This window comes from Annulohypoxylon maeteangense, assembly GCF_022496945.1.
Source record: "Annulohypoxylon maeteangense strain CBS 123835 unplaced genomic scaffold GGS22scaffold_3, whole genome shotgun sequence".
In the NCBI taxonomy this organism is placed as follows: Eukaryota; Fungi; Ascomycota; class Sordariomycetes; order Xylariales; family Hypoxylaceae; genus Annulohypoxylon; species Annulohypoxylon maeteangense.
In genome coordinates this window covers 1984057-2005397 of record NW_025953250.1, presented here as the reverse complement: position 1 = coordinate 2005397, position 21341 = coordinate 1984057, and the positions used below count along the sequence as shown (strand labels likewise).

General features: G+C 45.6%; 7 protein-coding genes across 7 annotated transcripts; 1 reads left to right on the top strand and 6 right to left on the bottom strand.

Annotated features, from left to right (window-relative positions):
* Positions 1-1189: 1189 nt before the first annotated feature.
* On the bottom strand, positions 1190-1999 carry GGS22DRAFT_155542 (Mss4-like protein). Its single transcript, XM_047960230.1, has 2 exons — positions 1773-1999; positions 1190-1702 (listed from the first exon to the last, which is right to left on the bottom strand). Exons 1-2 carry the CDS (start codon positions 1839-1841, stop codon positions 1361-1363), a joined length of 411 nt encoding a protein of 136 aa, XP_047822137.1. The 5' UTR covers positions 1842-1999; the 3' UTR covers positions 1190-1360.
* A 4446-nt stretch (positions 2000-6445) lies between these two features.
* GGS22DRAFT_95767 (glycoside hydrolase family 16 protein) lies at positions 6446-7510 on the bottom strand. The gene is made up of 2 exons (XM_047968527.1): positions 6599-7510; positions 6446-6543 (listed from the first exon to the last, which is right to left on the bottom strand). The coding sequence occupies exons 1-2, from the start codon at positions 7370-7372 to the stop codon at positions 6463-6465; spliced, it is 855 nt and encodes a 284-aa protein (XP_047822136.1). The 5' UTR covers positions 7373-7510; the 3' UTR covers positions 6446-6462.
* A 1572-nt stretch (positions 7511-9082) lies between these two features.
* Positions 9083-10459, bottom strand: GGS22DRAFT_155536 (uncharacterized protein). Its single transcript, XM_047960229.1, has one exon. The coding sequence runs from the start codon at positions 9947-9949 to the stop codon at positions 9668-9670; it is 282 nt and encodes a 93-aa protein (XP_047822135.1). The 5' UTR covers positions 9950-10459; the 3' UTR covers positions 9083-9667.
* A 464-nt stretch (positions 10460-10923) lies between these two features.
* Positions 10924-12854, bottom strand: GGS22DRAFT_198091 (TRAUB-domain-containing protein; the record flags this gene model as incomplete). The annotated part of the gene is made up of 3 exons (XM_047966087.1): positions 12773-12854; positions 12606-12702; positions 10924-12547 (listed from the first exon to the last, which is right to left on the bottom strand). Exons 1-3 carry the CDS (start codon positions 12831-12833, stop codon positions 10924-10926), a joined length of 1782 nt encoding a protein of 593 aa, XP_047822134.1. The 5' UTR covers positions 12834-12854.
* Positions 12855-13270: 416 nt separating this feature from the next.
* On the top strand, positions 13271-14355 carry GGS22DRAFT_185679 (P-loop containing nucleoside triphosphate hydrolase protein; the record flags this gene model as incomplete). Its single annotated transcript, XM_047964358.1, has 4 exons — positions 13271-13336; positions 13396-13645; positions 13726-13950; positions 14009-14355. The coding sequence occupies 4 exons, from the start codon at positions 13271-13273 to the stop codon at positions 14353-14355; spliced, it is 888 nt and encodes a 295-aa protein (XP_047822133.1).
* Positions 14356-14603: 248 nt separating this feature from the next.
* GGS22DRAFT_95725 (uncharacterized protein) lies at positions 14604-16017 on the bottom strand. The gene is made up of 3 exons (XM_047968526.1): positions 15804-16017; positions 14993-15743; positions 14604-14938 (listed from the first exon to the last, which is right to left on the bottom strand). The coding sequence occupies exons 1-3, from the start codon at positions 15852-15854 to the stop codon at positions 14853-14855; spliced, it is 888 nt and encodes a 295-aa protein (XP_047822132.1). The 5' UTR covers positions 15855-16017; the 3' UTR covers positions 14604-14852.
* A 1606-nt stretch (positions 16018-17623) lies between these two features.
* Positions 17624-18006, bottom strand: GGS22DRAFT_185677 (uncharacterized protein; the record flags this gene model as incomplete). The annotated part of the gene is made up of 2 exons (XM_047964357.1): positions 17624-17796; positions 17892-18006. 2 exons carry the CDS (start codon positions 18004-18006, stop codon positions 17624-17626), a joined length of 288 nt encoding a protein of 95 aa, XP_047822131.1.
* Positions 18007-21341: the final 3335 nt, after the last annotated feature.

The following is a 21341-nucleotide window of genomic DNA, read 5'->3' as shown; positions in this document are numbered from 1 at the left end:
GCCTCTTTCATGAAATTAAATACCCGGGCTATGATCAATTTTACGTAACGCAGCACAATAACACTCATATCATCTTAAATTACTGCATTATCTACTGCCTGTTTACCTACTAGGTACGTTGTTAGATACCCGATATCCCAAGCTAACGGGTTAAATCTATGAATGCCGGAAGCTTTGAACCAAAAGAGCGAATTCGAGAATCTATGTGAACAGGGAAGAGAGAAAGCTTGGACGCAAGGTAATATCGATGATCTCCACAAGGGAATAAAAATGGGGTAGAGGTTACGTGTAACCATCGTCACAACCCTCTAAACCCTTCCCTTAGGACCAAGATCAGTTATCAAGTCTGCAAGTTTCTTAAGATGCGTATTTCTTTAAAAATGACAATCTCATGATGTGGATATCTACTTTTATTGCCACAAAGCTCGGAATAACCAAGCCATCACAGCAGTTGCACAGTCACTTAGGATGGAATGGCTTTGTGGCTATGGCTCTGATCCCCAGGATACTTCCCTAACTAGGGAGCTACGCATATCTGGGGATAGATAATCCATGAGCACCTCCACCGTCTTCTACCAAACGGCCAAATTGTATCGATACTTACTAGTTGATTCTCAGAAAAAAAGAGTGATGGTAATAGCCTACTCAACCTTCTTTCATCGATGTTATTCGAAGTTTTGAACGCGCCTAAGGTTACTATTTGGCTGCATGGATAACGCATAGACTAATTAAAATAGTGAGAATTCAGGCGTAAAATTCTACAAAAGTACCTAATAAGCCCATAGAGGGAACAGAAATGGCAAGGCGCGTTCATTAAACTATCGAGCGATAGACAGGAGTTGATTATGACTACCTACTGAAGGATGGTCTTGTTACACTACATAGATTACTACCTCCATAAGTCCTATTCGGAGTTTATTATGATGGTCATAGTATAGTCATCATAGAATAGCACGTCAGTTCTGTTGAGATTTTACACAGCGGAGTCATTTCCGAGCCGATCTAATGCTACCGCTGTCTATCAACTGTGGTCAAAATAAGCTCCTCGCCTCTACGGGTTATCAGCTTCAGCTTATGAAATCTCGTTACATATTGCCCCTAGTTGGGCGGTTTCCCGGTGGAGGTAGCATTCTACACATGCACAGAGTATCTTCTACATCGGTTCTGTATTTGAATAACAAACGGTATATCACGACTTAAAACTGGGTATTATTCGTATAGAATAGAGCTATTATCTCTAAGTAGTTCTTGTATTGTATTCAATTTCATAGGTAGCAGGTGGGCAACCTGTATCATGTATTTTCTTTGACTACCAAACGGTCACTTCTCCTTAATTCCTAACTTGTTCATTTTACCATATTTACATGGCAGACTTCTGAGCAGTACCAGGAACCTCGGGGACCCAGTTAACTCGGTGGTTGATGAAAAGCTCCCCGACAGGCTTGGCCTCGTTGAGGGCTTCGTAGTCGTCCAATACACCAACTTTGATAACCTTGTTGTCGCCGAAGCTGGGTCCGTCGCGCCAGAGGGTGCTGCCACAGTCACCGCAGAAGTGCGAAGTGACCTCGTTACCAGAGTCTCCAGTCTTGGAGATGGCCTTTGGCTCGCCAGATAGAACCTTGAACCCCGAGCCAGGCGTAATGAGGTTGGTGCTGAAAACCGAGCCCGTGATCTTGCGGCAGTCGAGACAATGGCAGAGGACCTGGGTGATAGTTAGAATATGAAGATCTTCAGGGGACGTGCGATAGTAGTAGTAATAAAAAGAAACAAACCTTCGCAACCGGCTCTCCCTCGATGGAGATGCGGACTTTGCCGCAGAAACAACTTCCTTGCTTTGCCATTGTGAAAGGGGTAAATTCGATAGTTGAATTTGAAGCGTATATGCAGAAGCTTATATTATTGTAGCGGGGTGTTGAATGTAAGAGCTATGTTATCGTTGTGCGGAGTAGATAGAAGGTGCCATCAAGGTGTCAACGGTTGATCATATATATACTTTTCCCTAGCCCAACAATTCAGTGCTTAATTATTCCCATCTTCCCATATCGTAACCATTCCCAGACAATACAGGGAAGTTCGGGTCTCGCTCTTGGCTTGACTCATTGGTCTCACCAATTATTCCTCGGGCTTTAACTTACTTTAGTCAGTATCCCCGCGGGATTTGGAGAGATTCCAAATTATTCGAATATCGTGTGATATTTCCCCATCTTGTAGATCCATTGCGGCTGCAAAGCATCTGGATAGTTAAGGCGCGCAAGACGTCAATGCAGTTTATGCTGACACATTAGGGACACATTCACATTAGGGCTGACATCTATGGGTACGGGGGAACATTCTTGCTAGTCAATATCAAGCTTTACGCTTAATCATCTATTGTCTAGCTGAAGCTTCGAGGCTGTCGCGAAACCGGCTTACTTTTGGGTAAACCTTCCGGTTCGGGTCGTACCGTGATGAAATAGAAGGATGCGGGATGCGTTTGGCTTGGCAATTCTTGATTTGCATCCCCGCGTTGATCCTGAACGGCGCTAGAAGCGGCAGTGCTTCCGGGGTGCCTTCCGAACAGTAGATTCATCTTAGGACTACCGAGGACGTCATCGGCTGAGCCCTCGCTTTCAAAGACTTCGCAAAGTAGGACTTCCACAGTTCTAGATGCGATCTATACCTCTATGTGATATAGATTGTTTTAGTCATCGACTGTTTTAGGTATCCAAGCGCGGGTGCGAACACATATTTGCAGCGCTTGCTATAAATCCCAACAATCACAATAAGCTCTAACCTTTTCCAGAATGCAAGATTCCACATTATACTTCATTGGTAAGCGGGCTCATGCATAAAAGTCCGTGATGATCAAGACAAGACAATAGGGCGCAAGAATTAAAGAAAAGTTACTCCTGCTTTCTCCTCGGGCAAAGGGGATAGTGGGCTAAATCTAGGTACTTAAGTTACGTCATTTTACTTACACAATTATTCTAAGGATACAGGCCAGATCATCAGCGGGCATTCAGCACATCCTCAGTTGTAAGGTACCGATGTAACTATAATAACCTGGAAAGTTTATTTAACTCTACTAGGAAGATCGTGTAGATAGGTGTATGGATAAAGGCATATAACAGAAGCTACATTTTCTATAGTTTGTTCCACGAATATTTCCATAAATATTATCCTAATCAAGTCGGGGTAGTCATAAAAGTGATAATGGAGGAATTATTTCTATTCATGATAAACTACCTGTCCCCTTTCTGGACCCCTTTATCTTAACTTTCACAGTGTCATGAATAAATCTACACGATATCGCTCTTCTACACCCCGTTGAAACGTCTTGATATTATCACAAGCCATATAGCCTCATGACCCCCTACTAAATGAAGCTCTATTGCCGTTTAACCCAGTTGATGAGTCATTTTGGGGGATTTGCAAACCGCAGAACTGATCTACTTAAGTCGACATTTACGTAGGCTTTGCTTGTGGTGCCGGCATGGCCATCGACTCATCAAAGACATGACCTTGTGAGTCGCTAGTAACCTTGAAGGTATTGGCCAGGTGCCAGTGTCCCGGTGCCGGTGCCGGTTAATGTTCTCTGAACTGTTCCCTGGGTAAGGGTATTTAAACTCGACTTTCCTTCTCATCCATCTTTTTTTCTTTCTTCATAAAACATACACCAGTTTTTAACATCAAACACGGCGTATAAATAAATTTTCGACCTACCTTAAATCAATATCTTACATCTTCTACTATCATTATTCTATTATCAATAAGAACCTACATTCCCTAAACCCTCGAATTTCTATTAAAAGCCAATATACTTTATTACGGTATAGCCCATTGTTTTTAAGAAATATTCAATTGTATCTAGTCGGAATTTTGACCTGTGGGTAGGGTCTGGCGAACTTGTAGGTTCTTTCGCGCGTCCATGTTGACAGTATTTCAAACGTTTATACTAACTGATATTAGGATACCCTTCATGGTGGGAACGGCCGACCGGTTTGAATCCAATGGGGAGCTATAAATGGCATCTCCATAGGATAATCCTATACGGGAATATTTTCATATAATATTCGTCCCGTCTCCTAACCTCGTTTCCCTTTTAGATACATACCTACCTAGTAAGTAGGTATGTCAGTTTTTTACGACGACCACTCCGACACTGGGAACTTATATAGGGTTTCCCGTGTAGGGGACTGGGAGGATGTAATTCATCCCACAAGATTCCTGTCCTTCGTTCCCTGGGAGGGGAACTAGCAGGGAAATTGTGAGCACACACCAGAGTATTGGTGGTCAAGGCAAAGGATGGTACTTACGTCCTGGCGTTGGGCTGGTGCGCGAATTTGCGTGCGATAATTTGAGCAAGATTACGCGAAAATTATATCCTCGAACGAAAAAGCTTGAGGCTATTGGGATATCGCAGGAGGAGGCAAGTCTGTCCTAAAATATTCTAGTGGGTTGAGAGAGAGTAAGTCTAACAAGAATTTAGATTGACATACCCCCATGTCCCAACCGGAGATCACCGATCGAAGCCTATTATAAGGCAGAAAGGCAATATAGCCTTTGGGAAGAAGTGGATATCTTCTATCTTGACAATATAACCCATGGATTGCCTCATGGGTAGGTCATTAACAAATACAACACCAATGTCCTACGCGGAGAGCTACGATCGTCTCATGATTTCTACTCTTCTTCAAGCCATGCTTGAATCTTCAGACCATTATAATAATGTACATGGAAGCCAAGCCAACATGTACATCCAACCTCTAAAAGCGCTGGACATAGAGATCATCGACCAACGAAACATACACGATTTATTGCCGTCCTAATTCATGGTAAACATGAACACGCCACCGACTACAACGTTATACCCATCGAGGGCATTTCACAAGAGTGTACACACTCTAAGGGAATGAACCCCTGATAAGTTTCATATTATTAAGCATGAGTTCTAGCACACAAGCTCCTACAGGAGGCCCGGGGGCTGGCCCACCTCAATGGCACTTTAGAGCCCTCATAGGGTCAAGTCGCATGTCCGGAAGACTTGGAGGATAATAACGATGGTCAATTCGGGGACAAAGACAACTTCTAATACAAGACCCTCTACGAAGAGAGGGCATTACGAGCCACTGGAAAAACATTGGCGGGTAGGAGACAACAGAGAAGATCGTTCATGCATGATTTCGACGGAGATATACTGCGGAATCAATATTCTAGACGTTCCCATTAGAGAAGGCGAAGGCCTTACTCAATGGAAGACCCCTTCATGGCGCTCTAGAGCCACCTACTGGTGATGCTTCGAGACGTTCTCGAAGTTTGTGGGCGACCCTCGCCGCGCTATAGTCCCGGGGACGTTGACTTAGTTTCACACACGTGAAGGTGCCAATCATTAGATCCCAAAAGCTGCTTTTCGGGCACAGCCACAGCTCATGAAAGTATCCACAGAGGATGAATCATGCCCTCGATGGAGCGGAAAGAGGTATGTCGGAGCTCTCCCCGCTAGCGGGCTGGCGCCGTGAGGTTAGGATAAGATAACCTTTACATCTGAGGGACTATCCCCTTCTCAAGAGGGAAGGGTTGGAATTTCTTCTAACATACGGAATTTCCACCCTCCTACCTCCCCCAGAATTACTCTCGTTCGGCGTTCTTCATTAGTTCACCGAATCAAAGCTGGGAAGTCCGGATGTTTTTAGAAAGTCGGATATTATGGTCTACTAGTAGATTATTTCTTTACGTCGGCTCTTGCGCCGACATTCACGATATATTGGGGCCGGTTGAGGCCATGGCTCTTGAGAGCCTACAATCACCTCATTGATGAGCTATTCGCGGAATCCGATCAACCGGCAACTCCGTTTGCGTGGATATAATCCACTAATATTTAGAAGGTCTTCACATTACCCTTGCTCTCCCAAGGACGTTGGAGCCTTTGGAAAAGGCGAATGAATTTACATGTGGTGGCTAACACGACGACGTGTAACTCTCAAGATGAAGATTGTAACATCATGGCTCGGAGAACTGGGGGTTCGGGCAACCTCCAACATGACTTACCCACAACGACATTTCGTGGATGCCTAAGTCAAACATACACTTACATCCCTCCGTAGCGAGGATTTCGCCCTCATGGCAACATCACATTCAAGGGAATCAATAACGTTTTCTCTGATTCATCAGATGGTATTGGTATCTTCATGTAGATATATACAACGATTGTATCTTAAGTATGTACAGGGAAGCGAAAGCGAAGGCGGGCAACTATGTGCAAGAATCCAAAAGCAACAACAAAAAACAGCAAAATGGTATAGGGGTATGCTCATGCTCATGCTTAGCAGCGAAGGACGAAGAATGCAAATGCAAGAAAAGGTATTCCCACCCGCGAAAGACCCAAAACTCCACACGCGATACTCCCTCCCATGCGTCGATCTCGGTGGTGTGAATGATAGTGATAGATGATAGATGATAGATAATGATAGACAGCGATCATGTCTATGCGACGTACTGCGCAACATACGCAACCTCCATCATGCTCCCATAGCCATCAAGGGTGGCGCTGTTCGGTGGACCAGGCTGTACGATCAATTAGTATATTGCCTTTCTTTCGCTTATTAAAAAGAGCACCTACCCAGTTCCCCCCAACAGCAACATTCAAAATAAAATAAACCGGGCTCCCCGCCAACGTATTCCAGACACTCTGACTGCCGACCCTCGCCCCGGAGACCTGGAAAAACTGGTTTCCATCCAAATACCAGGTAATCGTCTCCCCGGACCACGAACTCGCCCTACGATCCCAGACCGCGCGCCACGTATGCCAGCCCTGGTCGGACAAATTCACGGGGCCCCCGATCCCATTCGGCTCGCCGCACGCGCCGTTGGGGTAGACGTCGCAGTGGAGGGTGCCGTGGCCGGTGAGGATGCCGTTGACGGTCTCCATGACGTCGATCTCGCCGCAGGCGGGCCACGCGACGCCGTTGCGCACGCTGTTGCCCAGCAGCCAGAACGCCGGCCAGATGCCTTGTTTATTCGCGATCGCGTTGTCGCCGAAGCGGATCTTGGCTTCGGCGAGCGTGCGCGCGCCCGCGGTCGGCGTGAACGTGTACTTGCTCTCGATGCGCGCGGAGGTCCAGGCCCCGGAACTGTCTTTGCGCGGGACGATCTGCAGGGTGGCGCCGCCGCTGAGCTGCAGGTTCTGGTTCGAGGTCGTGTAGGTCTGCACCTCGTTGTTGACCTTCAGGCCTGTGATGATGTTCCAGTTGCCTGAGTTGACGGACGACCCGGCCGCGCCGTTGAAGGTTTCTGTCCATACGTTGTTCCACCCGCTGTAGCCTGGGGCGGACTCGGCCGACACTGTCGTTGCCGTTGCTGCGACTAGCGCCGCGGTTAGGAGTTTGGCGTACATCGTTGAGGAGGATCGACGACGATGGTGGCGATGATGATGTGAGAACTGTAAGGACAGGCCCTAGCTCTGACTATGCAGATGTATGTACGGACGTCGACGAGGTGACGCCGTTGGAATATGTACACTTGTAGAAGAACCGAAAGGGGTAAAAAGGAGTGTAAGTCATAGACCAGCTGTATAGACTATGGTATGGTATATGGGGTATCCAATACTTAGGGTGAAGATCGTCCCCTTCTATGAACTTGGCGAGGGTGGATTATCCATCTTATATATCGCTTTATATATAGAATAGACTATGATATAGAATGGGCAGACACGGGAAAGGAACAGACGGACAGGGGGGGTTAAGCGAGGAAGAGGTGGTGGGAAACAGAGAGAAGGATAGAGGAGTCGAGCGGACAGCCGAGCCCTGGAATGAACCAGTCCGGCGCTGGCCCAACCCGCGGCAGGAACTGAAGTTCTCGTGAGCTTCGAAAGGGAAGGTGACCAGGGTCCCGAGCGTCCAAGGTGCCATCAGCAGTGCACGGATAGGAGCTGTGAGCGAAACCACGCGCATCTAGACCACGAGTATAGTTCTCTATAGGAGGGGCGAACGAAATCACATACATGGTGGTGGTCGGGCAGTAAGATTGCACAAGCACCGGCTCTCCGGTCAAGGCGTAACATACCTCGACATACTTGTCCGGGCACGGTCAAGTTACACGGTCTAGTTACATTCCTCCGGAGTCCAGGCCCTACCTTGCGATCTGAAGAGGTAGATTACAGACCTATACAAGATGCAAGTTGTGCAGAAAGAAAGAAAAAAGATATAGCTAAAAAACTTGGCTCGATGTGTTTACTTAGAAAAACCTGTTATTAAGTAAGTTGAGGTTAAAGTTGTAGGCGCGTGGTGCTATTGGCAGTTCGGGCGTGACCCTTAAGGATGATTAAGGGGGTAATGGGATCGAGTAGGTTATTCAAGGAAACATAGCGACACAACCACCTTGGCAACGCGGATGTTCCTGATTGGGTGGTGGATGAAACGACATTCCAATGAGGGTTAAAAAGTCCGATATACAATCCCAAATCACAGATGGACCGCCACAAGATCGGTATTGGTCGCAGATCAACCCCGGACAGATGCCCCGCATGGCTAAGAGTCTCAAAAATACAGTCTTGGCGACCCGAGTGGTGGTGGATGTTAATTGAGTGGCAGCCTTGAAGGATATAGGGGGAAGTACATGATTGACGGAGAAAACAGGCAGATGACGACGATACTGAGGCTATTTGTTTGGTATAAACAAATTAATATATGACGAATGTATACAGCATATGCACCGATGGACACATTGCCTTAGGAGAATTTTCACCAAAAATTTCCTGTTTCCAGTCCCTCGTGGTGGGATTCACATGCGGTGCGATCTAGATGTTTTTGGTGGATCGACTCCAAGATGTCTTAAGTCTCGTCAGAACACCTGATTGATTGAAGGCCCTCTTGTACCTGCGGCGAACCGCGTGGATACTCCCACAGGGGTTCTAACTTCAGATGAATTTAGTTCCCGCGAACTATGATTGGAGGATTTGGTAAATGTGTAGGCGGCGCAGAATTCTTTAACTTGAAAAAGACTTATCATTTCCGTCTCAATGCGGAAACTGATCGATGGCCGAGAAAGCGCCGGTTAGGGACTTGATAAAATGTTGCCCAACCGACTGAAAGAATTCTGGAAGAAGTGTGAAAGAGACGAGAAAACATTGCAAGATAGAAAAATACCTATCCAAAATCAAGCTTCTCGGAAGACGATGCTGATTCGGGCCACGTCCATATCATGAACTCTCCAACTCACTAGCTTAGGTCACTTTGCAGGTGACAGCTGCACGTTTATGCTAGTCATCTTCAGGGACCGGTAAACGACGTAACGTATCTTCAGCGCAACTCGCGATCTTATCACTTTCGCTAGAACAGCTTGGTTGGAACTCTCAGCTGAGAGATATCGAACACTTGTTCGCTATCTCCTAGCTATCTTCTAGCTTGTGATGCAATGCATTTATCGTAGGCCTGCGCGACGCGACCCCGTAACATCTCCAGGGTTATCGTCCGATTCAGTGCGAGGCCTTTCCTTCTCCGCTGTTCACCCAGCATTATCCCGGCCTATAGACGACGAGCAGTTTCTTTCGTACGACGAGCCAGCTCATAAGTCTGCAAAGTCATATATTGATAATATCTCGACGGTGAAACACCGGCGTCATCGGATAGGTCAATTGTTTCCGTGAGAATAAGGGGTATGGTGCATTATGTATCGAACGTTTGACGATTGCCTAGTACCCATACCGGCACTTAGGGCAAGGTTGGTTAACCGAGCGAATGTCGCATAGCCTACGCGAAGGCTCGCGTACCGAGAATAGATGCCACGCCATGGGAACGGAAATGAGGATGAGAATGGGAATGACTGACGATGGCAAGTTGAGGTGGTTGCACTTGTTGCTAAAATCAATACCGTTGACTCCGGGTGAGACTCTGCGACTGCTACCAGTAATAGTCGTGACCAAGCTGCAAAAAAAGATGTTAAGGTGCCCGATGGTGTAACGATGCATTCTCATTCTTGGTGTTTCCTTAGGAATGCCCCCGGCCACTTTTGATTTTCCACGTGCAATGACCTGGCCAAGTTAGTCCTCTCTTGAATCGACTCTTAATCGACCCTAAATCGGCGATGCGACGATGCGACGATATTCTGTTGCCTGCGCTGCCCGTACTATACAATAAGAATTTTGTTAATTTCCTACGCATAGATCGAATGGGGCTTTTCGAGTAAGCCTATCGTGAGAATCCTTCCTGGGACGACCACTAGGCACGGACCCCTACAATAAGTAAAGCGTGAATTGATCCCATCTCCAGTTTGCCGAGAGGATCTAGACTGAACTCGAAACTCTCTTTGAACTAAGAATAGTTTTCGTCGGTTAGGTCATTATTCGTAGACTTGTCTGGCTCCCCCTGAGCTAAGTGAAGAATAATATATTATTATTATCACTCCATTCTCATCCTCATCCTCATCCTCATCCTCGCAAACTGCATCGACGTGGGCGTTATGGCGATAACTAGGTTAGTTGGCTAGGTGAGTTTTGATAGATGTTACCGTTCTATGCTTATCATTATAGAAGGCTCGTAAGCTAATTCGTTGATATATGAATTCTGCCTAGGTAGGTGACGATAGTAACGTAGGTGGCTTATGCTCGATAAGGTTGGACCGGACTTGAAAACGAAGCTGCCTCGTGATGGAGGAGCATTGATTCTATCGTATCGCAAAGGTAAGACGATTAGGGAGAAGGAGGAAGTGAAAATTAAAAAGACGATCTTAGATGCGGCTGAGGGTCTTTATTATTTCATCCGTGCCCCATTTTGCCTAGCATTCGTGCTGTCGGAACACGGGGTGTCATGTCGATCACGGTGCATCGTGGACCCTCTTATCTTTCGTTCCCGTGAAAGGAATACGAGATTTCGAAAATCTTTTCTCCAACAGATACTCTATCAAATTTATACACCAATCGCGAAAAAATACGATTTTGTCAATTAGTCTCTACCTAAATAGTCGAATGCCTCCATCTGCAATCGGTGCACCGCCCATTTCTTCGTCGGAAGCTTCCTTATTATCATCGTCATCGTCTTCGTTTAGTACCATTTTTTGACCGAACAGTGTCCCAAAGAATCGGTCGATAGCACTCTGCTCCCAGCTTCGGCGATCCTCTGGCGCCATGAAATTCTGTAGCTTATCATGCACGTTGAAGCGCATCTTTCGGCCTTTGCTAGCCTTGGTATCAACATGCCGTTTTGCCTTTGCCTCCTTGACAGCGGCGAACCGGATTGTCGCTGCGGGACCGCCTGGAGCTCCCGACATATCTCCCGTTCTTTGATCGACGAGCTCCTTGAGTAATAGCTGGTAGAAATCGGCATCATCGTAGATACTAGGATCTTCATTGACTTTTCGCGCAACTTGAACCGGCGCGCATGATCGCGGGGTTCGTGTCCGCTTGATGAGCCGTTCTGGTGTAATAAGCTCTTCATCCAGCCTCTTAGTTAGAGATTTCTCTACCGTATTGGTAAATCTGCGGGATGACCTATCCACCATCCTTATATTTCGTGCGTTGTTCGACCACTTTTCCAAAACGGCTCTGCGACGAACGAGTGCCCTTTGTTCGACAGCCTCCATATTTTCCCACATGTCTTGATTTGAGATTTCTATATCGGCAGTTCGTTTGCGTTTATTTCCTGTCTTCCCAGACTGATCAGATTGAATACTCGTACGGAAACCATCAATGGTATTCCATAACTTGAGCGCAGCGGCTTCGGCTGCTTCATAAGGTTGCGATTGATCTCCTAGATCCTCTAAGGAATTGAATGAATTTACTGCGACGAGTGACTTCTGCAATCGGATTCGAATATTAAGAAGTGCATCAAAAGCTTTTCGTTGTTGCTGAACAGCCTTCCCTTTGGCGATATCTTTTTGCGCAGCGGTTGACAAGGTACCGGCTACGGCACGTTGGCCGGCATTCATCATCTCTTGTATCGTGCTACGGTTCGTGTTGTTGGTTCCAGGGGGCTTCCCTGAATCACCGTCTTCTTCCTCATCGAACTCGTCTTCATCGCTCCCCGCATCACTTGCATCATCCATATCCTCATCGATATCGTCTTCGTCCTCCTCTTCATCTTCTTCAGCCTCGTCGTCTATGAAGCCATCAATTCCTTCGCCATCGGAAATGCTTTCGTCCCCGTCAGAGTCTTCTTCTTCGTCAAGCTCTGCTCCTTCACTGGCACTGGCACTGTCATCCTCATCAGATACCATATAGTCAGCAGCAGTAGGTCTCGCTACTCTTTTCCCTTTCTGGGGAATAGTCTGTGAACTCCCCCTGAAGACAAAGCCCTTAAATTTTTCTTCGTCACTCTCATTGAAGGCATTGTCACTGTCAATTTCTATATCCTCGTCATCCTGGTCGGCTTCGAGATCCGCGTCGTCGGGATTGTCGAATTCTTCGGATCCGCTCTCGCCGTCTATTTCTTGGAGCGCATCTTCGTAATCTGATGGAACTTCGTCGCTTCCGCTTTCTTCATCGTCATCGTCATCTTCTAGAGCTGCGCGACTCACAGGAGCACCCTTGTACTGGGGTCCTAGTGATACTAGATCTTTGCGACGAAGCTTGCTTTTGCTATTGATTTCTTAGTATGCTCCATTCGACATTCGATTCTTCGTATAAAGTATCGTACCCAACAGACACGTAGTGCTCCGTTCCCGCATTCTCATCCGCACTCTCTTCGCTATTGCTGGTATCATCCTCTGGAACTTCAACTTCCGGATCGAAATCTGTTGTTCAAGCAGCAAACATTAGCATTGAACGATCTAAGGGAGTTGAATTAAATTTGAGCATCAATACCATTTACTGGACGCTCTACTAACTCGGCAAATTGCCGCGCACGCCCCTTTGGCTTTGACATTGTATGTGTCTTTAGCAAGAAATTATTTAGCTGGCAAGTGAAGGTATTTGAATCGGCCCCACGCTGAGAGAAAAGAAAGCTCGAAATTGAAAAAGTTCGAAAAATTTTAGCGGTGGAAGCAGGCAGTATAAATTAGTGGGTCCATACCAGTCCAGGGGTCCCCCGAACACCGAACAAGATCTTACAGCGAACCTTAGATCGCGAGCATTAGAATCTACACACCAGCTAGTACTAACGGCAAGACGAATAATTGAAGAGTACAAAAAGCTCATGCAATTTCAACTTATACCTATGCTATTGAATGCTCGTTAACGAGATGGTTTATTATATATATTGGATGAATAACAACCGTAGTACATAAGGTATTTCATCTCATCGTTGATTAGCATTTTACTCCTTCTCATAGCTACCTACTGTAGGGGGATCTACCGTGCACCATGGCAACATTCCAACGGCGTCTTCTCCACCAAACCCTCCGTGCCCTAAGCCATGAAAACCCTCTCGTAAGCTCCGGTTTATTTCTCATATTTGAAAGTAGATACACGCTGATTCAAAACCCTAGGGTCTGCCCCGGACAGGTTCGATCCCGCGAATGCAGCGCGGGCTTCCGGAACGGCGCAAGATCAAGAATGTCGCTAAGGTGATCGCCGTATCGTCGGCCAAAGGCGGCGTGGGAAAGAGCACTGTAGCGGCGAATCTATCATTGGCCTTTGCTCGGATGGGTTACCGTTCCGGCATCCTCGATACAGATATCTTCGGGCCTTCCATACCGACGCTCTTCGATTTGAGTGGGGAGCCGCGGTTGTCGTCGAGTACGTAACTACTTTTGGTCTCATACGCTTACTCTGCCTTTCACGATGATTAGCCACGATTTTAATTTCTGGAAATGTAGATAATCAGTTGCTGCCCTTGTCGAATTACGGTGTCAAGACTATGTCGATGGGATATCTAGTTGGCGAGGACGCTCCCGTTGTGTGGCGCGGTCTCATGGTTATGAAAGCCTTACAGCAGCTTCTTCATGAAGTTGACTGGGGCGGTCTAGACATTCTGGTGCTGGACTTACCACCCGGCACAGGCGATACACAACTCAGTGTCACGCAACAAATTGTACTTGACGGTAAGCGCCACCCCCACCTAATAGAAAGGCATTCCAGGAACACTTAAACGGCATTTAGGTTCTGTTATCGTCACCACGCCGCATACTCTAGCAGTAAAGGATGCGGTAAAGGGGATTAATATGTTTAAGAAGGTCGATGTACCCTTACTTGGCCTCGTCCAGAATATGTCCCTGTTTAATTGTCCACACTGCCACCACGAAACGGCAGTATTCGGATCTAATGAACGTGTTCAGGAAATTTGTAAGGAACATTCTATCGATCTACTTGGTGATATTCCATTACATCAGAATGTTGGAGATGACGGCCAAAGAGGGAAACCAACTGTTGTCTCTGAGCCCGATAGTCAAAGGTCACAGGTCTTTATGGATATTGCGAAGCGAGTAGGGTTGAAAATAGGGCTGTAAAACAACTGCAATAGCTTTAAGCGTCTGTCATATGTTGATAAAGCGATCTAAACTGCGTCCTTCTACAATGGCATGAATTAGACTTGGCTTGCCTCCGACTCGTGTGTTGCGCTAGCCCACAACATATTGAAGGCTTCGAGTCCGCATCGAACAACATATATCGAGTCTAATGTGCCGACTGTTGGCTGGTTGGCGAGTTGATCCGTGCCTGTCCACAGCGAGACTTTAGCAAATCAATTTCACTATAAAATCTTAGGGTCATTGGAATAGCAAAGGAACTCTCCATTCTAAATACTTGTGCTTTGAGGCACAAGAGCTCAATCAGAAGAACCGAGGCACTAAAGAGAGCGTCTAGTTCGAGGGCTATGTTAGCATCCATAGAACCTAAATAAGGACAAAAGGGGATCAAAGCCTATAAATCTCCAGTGCCAACCCCAACTCCTCATAATAAGACGTAATCCATGCATCCTCCACGCCGCAACCACCTGTAGCTAGTATTAGTCCAAATCATCGTTGGTTTGGTAGATGTGGCGGCTTCTTGTGGGGTCCTTCCGCATAGCTTGCCCTGAGCCTGTGAACCCGACTATAAAACAGATTAGCTTATAGTTCAATCATAAGATAAATGTGCTTAAATTACCTCTTCCATGAACGCCTTCAGGCGTGCGAAACATACTGTCCTTCTTGGTTTTGTGTGCCTTGGCGAACTTTGACTTGGTGTTGAATTCTTGCCACTTGCTCTTGCCAGCCTCCAACTCTTTGGTCGCCTTGAGTTTCTTGGCCTTAGGCTTCACATCGTCGGCGTTCTTCAGCGCCTCCTCTCTATTCTTCTGTGCTAATTCGGGGTTTATGCTGGCGGCAGCGGAGATGACGCCAGGGTTGGATGATGTCGAAGGGGCTGCGGGTTGGGACGGAGCCGAAAACGGGCCGGAGGTACCGACTGGTGTGCCATCAGCCTTTCGTTTCTGTGCGATAGGGCGGATATCCTTGGCACGTAGTTGTTCGGTCGTGTCGTAACTCTTGAACTTAACGACGTAGATAGGAGCCGTAGACGAGCCGGTAATGGAGGTGATACGCGCGGGGTAGAATGCTTTATCTCCAGACAGCCATTTTGCCATAATATTATCATTGACCTTGTAATTTACCGGACCCGCGTCGGCTTCCTTTTCCTCGGCAGGAGCGGCTTTCTTGAACGCGGGATGATTCTCTCGTGACCATTTCTCCTGGACTGGCGGTGGTGATGGTGCTTTCGGCTTCGGTGGTGCCTTGGTCGGCTTTAGCTCAGCAAGGGTTTCGTTCAATAGCGCAAGCGCATCATCTAACTCAGACTTGAGAGCAAGAAGCTCTGCGTTACCGGCATCATCTTTTAAACCGATATTTACGACATCGAGCTATTAGAGAAGTCAGTATACAGCAAATCGATTGATAGCGACCGACGGAAGGTAGCTCACCTGCTCTTGGTATTGCTTGATATCGTCTTCGAGGCTGGTGATGTCAGCCATATTGACGGTACGGTCGATCTAACGAATAGCGGGGTATATGATAAAGAGGCGTTAATATTCAAAGCTGAGAGAAATGAGAGTTAATACGTAGGAGGTGAATTGAGCGCGATGTGATAAATATGGCAGGAAACTTTTGGGTTGGACGAGGGTTGGACAAGGCGAGGATTGACCTGCGCTAAGATAAGTATAATTGTAGCCAACTACATGACCAGTACCTAGGTACCTACCTTACAAAGTTATAGGTGGGTCATGATCAGCTGGCAATAGGGCAAACAGTTGTAACTTGCATCCCTGCCAGTTGACGGCTCAGTGCTGGCAAAATGCTATTGTACTTATTATGTAATCGTACTCTAAGTTCTAAATAAACCTCCATTTAATATTCCCATATACTTACCTAGAACCTACCTAATACCTACTAGCCATTCAACTTTGTGAAACACAGGCCCCCGAGGAGCATTGGCCGGAGTTTGTTCGTGAAAAACGATGGTTCGAATTCCCTTCAGCTGAAAACATCAAGTGGTTTTGTGACACATATCTGCACTCAGGACGTGACAAGGAAGAGATTTCCCCACCAGTGCGTGAGCATTAGGGGCCGGATATATTTCGAAATAGAAAGGCCATGCCGTTGTACAAATGAGACGAGGTATTAAACGGAACAGATCTTATGTAATTTATCAAAATTACTCGAAGAACTGGCATAATCTAGGATCAGCTTATCAACTTCTAGTCCACTAAATTCGCAACATAACGTCGATTTCAGGGCTTTTTCGTTTCGCCTCATGATAGTTCAATTCAAATCATTGTCTTTTCAAATATAAAATGAATACAATGAGGGAGACATACAGACGACGAATGCGACATCTCCGGTTTCAGTGAAAAAATGTAGATACGCAGAGAATAGAGGGGGAAAGATAAAAAGGGATTGGGACATGTTGAATTTCTAAATCTCAGGGACGTTTAGTTAATTCAGATGCGCTTACCCTCCACGCGATAATATGTACTCACAGGGCAAAATATTTCCGTGGGTTACTCCAGAGAAGAATGTTCATTTTGTAGTGATTCCTACCTTGAACTTATAATGAGAAATCTTTCTTTAAACCAGCGTGCTTACTCGTACTCTCTAACGTGTAATCTTAATATCAAGTTATGAAAAAAAAAAAAAGACTTCCCTACCTGCTACCTTCTTACATATCTCATTCAATGAAGCGAAAATATCCGTTAAATGACTTTATGTTTATATTTTTGAGGCTATCTAGGTGCCTAGGTATAATCCCCATCTTGATATATTTTATGAAATACCTATAAAAGAGATATATCTACAGGTAGACCTCTAGCGGTCTGGGTTAATAGGTAAGTTTTATGCTATCGCTATTGATTTAGTTGGAATTACTCATCTTTCACAATGCACCTCCCGAACCATCTTCATGAGTTGTTAGGACATTATACATTCGACCTTTAAGGCAAGTATAGGGGTACACTTTTGGTAAAAATCACGAGATCAACTTAGTAAAAATATCAAGTCATAAAGCCATTGAGAAATGAAAAAGTTCAAAGTTCAATTTTCCAGATAAAGGTAAACGAATGTGGTGTTTCTAACAAGAGATACAAGAAGAGAAAAGTTTGTCCGCACACCCAAATGCAATCCCACCATCCCGGCTATTTACAGTATCCATACATTGCTAACCTCCCATTGTCTTTATCTATCGTCCGCGATAGAAAAAACATGCGCTGAATGAAAGGTTTTAGCTCCCTGGCTGCGTTGCAGCCATTTAAGAGCAGTAGTCGTCCTTCTTGTCACCTCCAACACAGCCCTTGCTGCAGTACTGGCGGAAGGTGATTTGGCCGTGCTTGCCACAGCCGAAGAGAGACTGCTGGACGTGGATCTCGTTGGTGGACTGCTTGTGGGCAGCTAGTTGGGTGACGATGTCGTCATGGTAGTCTCCTTTAGAGTGGAAAGTATTAGTAAATAGTGCTTCCCAAGAACGAGTGAAATTTGTGAAGCTGCTTCTAATGTAGTATGAGTTGGTTGAAGCTTACCTCGGTGAATAAGAGCTGATCCGCAGTAGACACCACCGTTCTTGCAGCTCTTAGCAGAGGCAAATCCAGAGAGGACTGCGGTGAAAGCAACGACGAAGGTAGCGATTTGAACCATTTTGACTGTTTGGGTTGGGTGTTAAAGTTGAAAGTTGAGAAACTTTGAGATTGTTGGAAGTAGTGAGGTTGAATGTGTTGATTGATGAGTTGATGAGTTGTTGTTGTTGTGTGTTGAGCTGATGAAAATTGTTTTTCAACGCTGGGAAGACGATTGTATTTATATTCAAGTGAAGCTGTACATTGCTGCGAGAAAATACTGTTGTCGCCAGTTAAACCCCATTTTGGAAACCCCTGAGGCTAGACTAAGGTCCATGATAGTTACACGACGATGAGGCCACTGCCAAAAATGGATTTTGGTACTACCACTAGCAATTAGACGAAGTGTACTGGTATTGTCAAGAATAGAAAATCTGTAAGCGCTAAGGTGTTCTTGAGCTAGTTCCAGGTCCCCGGATTTCTATTTTCCCCAATCGCGAGTATATCTTGCAATTGAAAAGGATCTGAGGATTTCTGGCGGCTGAAGAAATATAGTATTGCAAGAATCGTATATAGGCGCCTACTTACATCGGTAATGATTTGAGAATTTGAGATCTTGGCCTCCCCCTTATTGAGGCGTAGCTGCAGAAAATAACGGCTGCCTAAGCGGCTAGCTTGGACTAGATAAAATCCATATTCCAACTAAATTAAAATGGGATTATACGTGTCAATGATCTTCTCACATACTTATGCTGTCATGCGACTTAGACTACTTAGTACCTTGGCCCTCAATTGATAGCTTGCTCCTCCTGTTACTGAGGATAGCAAAATTTGTGGTAAGACTACCGATTCGGAAATAGACCAATCAGTAGCTGAAAACCAATAGGAATAACTATTGGGTAGTGTCAGCCAAGTTTTAGGGCAGTCTATTCTGAAATGTGCAGGAGCTCGCTCTATCAAGCTACTATTAGTTAGTTGAATCCTACTCCTACTTGTTTTACGGCGGGTACATGTACCGAGATGCGGCGCAGTGCTCTACGATATCGTGACCCACATAACCCAAAACAGGGACTAGGCATAATGTTTAAAATTAGGTAATGAGGCGAATGATATATCTACATATGTAAATATCGTCAATGTTGTAATATGTAACTAATATTGGAACATAAGGCAATGCATATCTTCCAAGGTTGACAATGTTTGCTTAGCGGCTGTAGCGAATAAGTCGGAGAGATTTGATAGCTGGTAGGTCCGCTAAAATAACAGGACTCAGAGTACCTAGTCATTGGCTAAAAAAGCTAAAATAAACAACTTGGCAAGATTGGTTACATCGTGTACTATGAGGGAGTTAGGTAACAATCCATCTTCACTAAGCGCTTTAAAGATTTAGTTATCATGTCGCCTTTAGTATATTTTAAACCTGATTTTGGTTTAAGAGGAAACACATGCACTTAAATGCCTACTTATCTTCTAGGGATTGTAGTGTGCTTACTGAATTGTCAATATAATTTTTAAGGTTTCTGAAAGGTTCAATGCGGCCGACAATTTCGTTAATGCAACAAAGGGAAGGATATGGTAAGGAAGTAGGGTTGGAATAAAGGAGGACAAGGTAAAGTATCGTTACTAGCAACTTGGGAACAAAAAAAAGGTGATAAAGCTAATGGGTGGTTATAAAATAAAAGGAGACAGTCCGGCGCCTAGAACGGTTGAGGGCGAGTGCTTATTGATTTCTTCTGAGGATAACAGAAATGTCTGCCGATTTAGAGGCCACGGATGCTCACCGGATGGGTGAATTTGGCAGGACAATATTACATGAGCTGATTTTAATTACTTATAACATCGAATCAATAACAGTTGACCTTCAGAGTCTTCTCTCCGAGGACAAGGCCCGGCGATGGCAAATAGAGGCGATCCTCCCACTTGCTATAAAGGCAACGAAAGAACAGTCGAGGGATATTTGCGCCATGAACGACGTAGAGAATAAACAAGAGGTTGCGAGGGCATATATAAAAGCACTTGTGTTTGTAGAAAAAGCACAGGAAAAAATTGCAGAATGCGACAGAATTATCACGAAGTGGAATCGGAAAATGCCATGGGCGATGGCATGCTCTGAAGAGATCTACGATACATTGTGCAAGTTTCCCGAGATTATCGTCGAGGAAGATCTACGGTAGTATGCACTGCCAGTTGTATAATTGGGATTTTAAGGCATCTGCTTACTTACTACTAGGTACTAGGTACATATCTTTGCGATTTGTATAATTCCCTTAGGATTCTTACTCACTATCACCCCTTAGGTGTAATTCTATGCGCTGCACATATACGCCGTAAGCCCCACAAAGATCTGCGAGGACCCGTCCGATCTGCTTGCTCCGTCGCCGATTGGACCAATCACGTATTTGCCATTCACCAAAAAGGGATATTATAAGTACCTACGTACCTATGAATACGCCTTGTCGAGGTTCGTCCCCCGGTCTCCACTTCTTGATGGGTTGCCAGAGATAGGTAGGTATGTTTTAAGAAATCTATCTGCCTGCTATAGGTGCGGTCAGGAAATTTATGTTTGCATACCGTAAGACAGTAGACGGGGCGAAGTCGTCGGGTTTTATCCTGTATCTGACTTTATTGTGCGATCGCATAAGCTCCAGCTGCAGCCGTCAACCACACGAATTTGTAGGTCAAGGAAAAGTTCCTCGATACGACTCCTCGGGGAAGGAATTTACCCTTGAACTTATATCGTCCTTACTCATTGGCCCAGGAATTACCGGCGAGTAACGAATTTAACCTTGAAAATCAGTGGGCGTTCTAGAGACGAAGACGCCGCTACAATGCCCCGCCATCCACAACCCCGCGTTGCGATCAATTAGCTGCTAGGGATCAAGACTTCGGGAGGGAGATAAAATCAGTACAAGACCAGATGGGCATGGAATTACATACCTTCTATACTCTTAATTTACTTCATGTACTTACTAAGTAATTCATCGTTGGGAGATAGCGAGAATATAGAAAATTCATTGAGTACCTACCTAGTACCCCTCATAATTTTCAATTGGTTGGGTACGATACCTACGGATGGCTTAGTGTTACCTACATGTATTGCTATGGTACGCTCTAGCGTATTGTACAACTTACAGCGTACCCTTCTAGTAAAGACTGCGAGCCCTGGAAGCCGTCATGGCTTGGGCGGGTTAGCGCCTTAGCATGCTGCCAAAGTTAGATCACCGATTGGTAACGACTTCCCGACGATTGAAAGGACGGTATCTGGAAGAGTCTTTGATTTTAACGTAAATATACTGACTTTCAACTGGTATAATAAGGTGTGACACAATAAATATTTATTTTCACGACTCTTGCGGATGCCGCTAAACGTGGATAGGTGCCTAGCTGTTAGGCACCTCAGTGCTAGTACTGAGCTCC

Coding starts and splice junctions, on each gene's coding strand:
- GGS22DRAFT_95767 (XM_047968527.1), bottom strand. CDS start 7,372: ATGTACGCCAAACTCCTAACCGCGGCGCTAGTCGCAGCAACGGCAACG. Junction 6,544..6,598: donor TTGCTGTTGGGGGGAACTGG/GTAGGTGCTCTT, acceptor TTGATCGTACAG/CCTGGTCCACCGAACAGCGC.
- GGS22DRAFT_155536 (XM_047960229.1), bottom strand. CDS start 9,949: ATGAGAATGCATCGTTACACCATCGGGCACCTTAACATCTTTTTTTGC.
- GGS22DRAFT_95725 (XM_047968526.1), bottom strand. CDS start 15,854: ATGGCTGACATCACCAGCCTCGAAGACGATATCAAGCAATACCAAGAG. Junction 15,744..15,803: donor TCAAGCAATACCAAGAGCAG/GTGAGCTACCTT, acceptor CTTCTCTAATAG/CTCGATGTCGTAAATATCGG. Junction 14,939..14,992: donor TGAAGGCGTTCATGGAAGAG/GTAATTTAAGCA, acceptor TCTGTTTTATAG/TCGGGTTCACAGGCTCAGGG.
- GGS22DRAFT_155542 (XM_047960230.1), bottom strand. CDS start 1,841: ATGGCAAAGCAAGGAAGTTGTTTCTGCGGCAAAGTCCGCATCTCCATC. Junction 1,703..1,772: donor AGGGAGAGCCGGTTGCGAAG/GTTTGTTTCTTT, acceptor ACTATCACCCAG/GTCCTCTGCCATTGTCTCGA.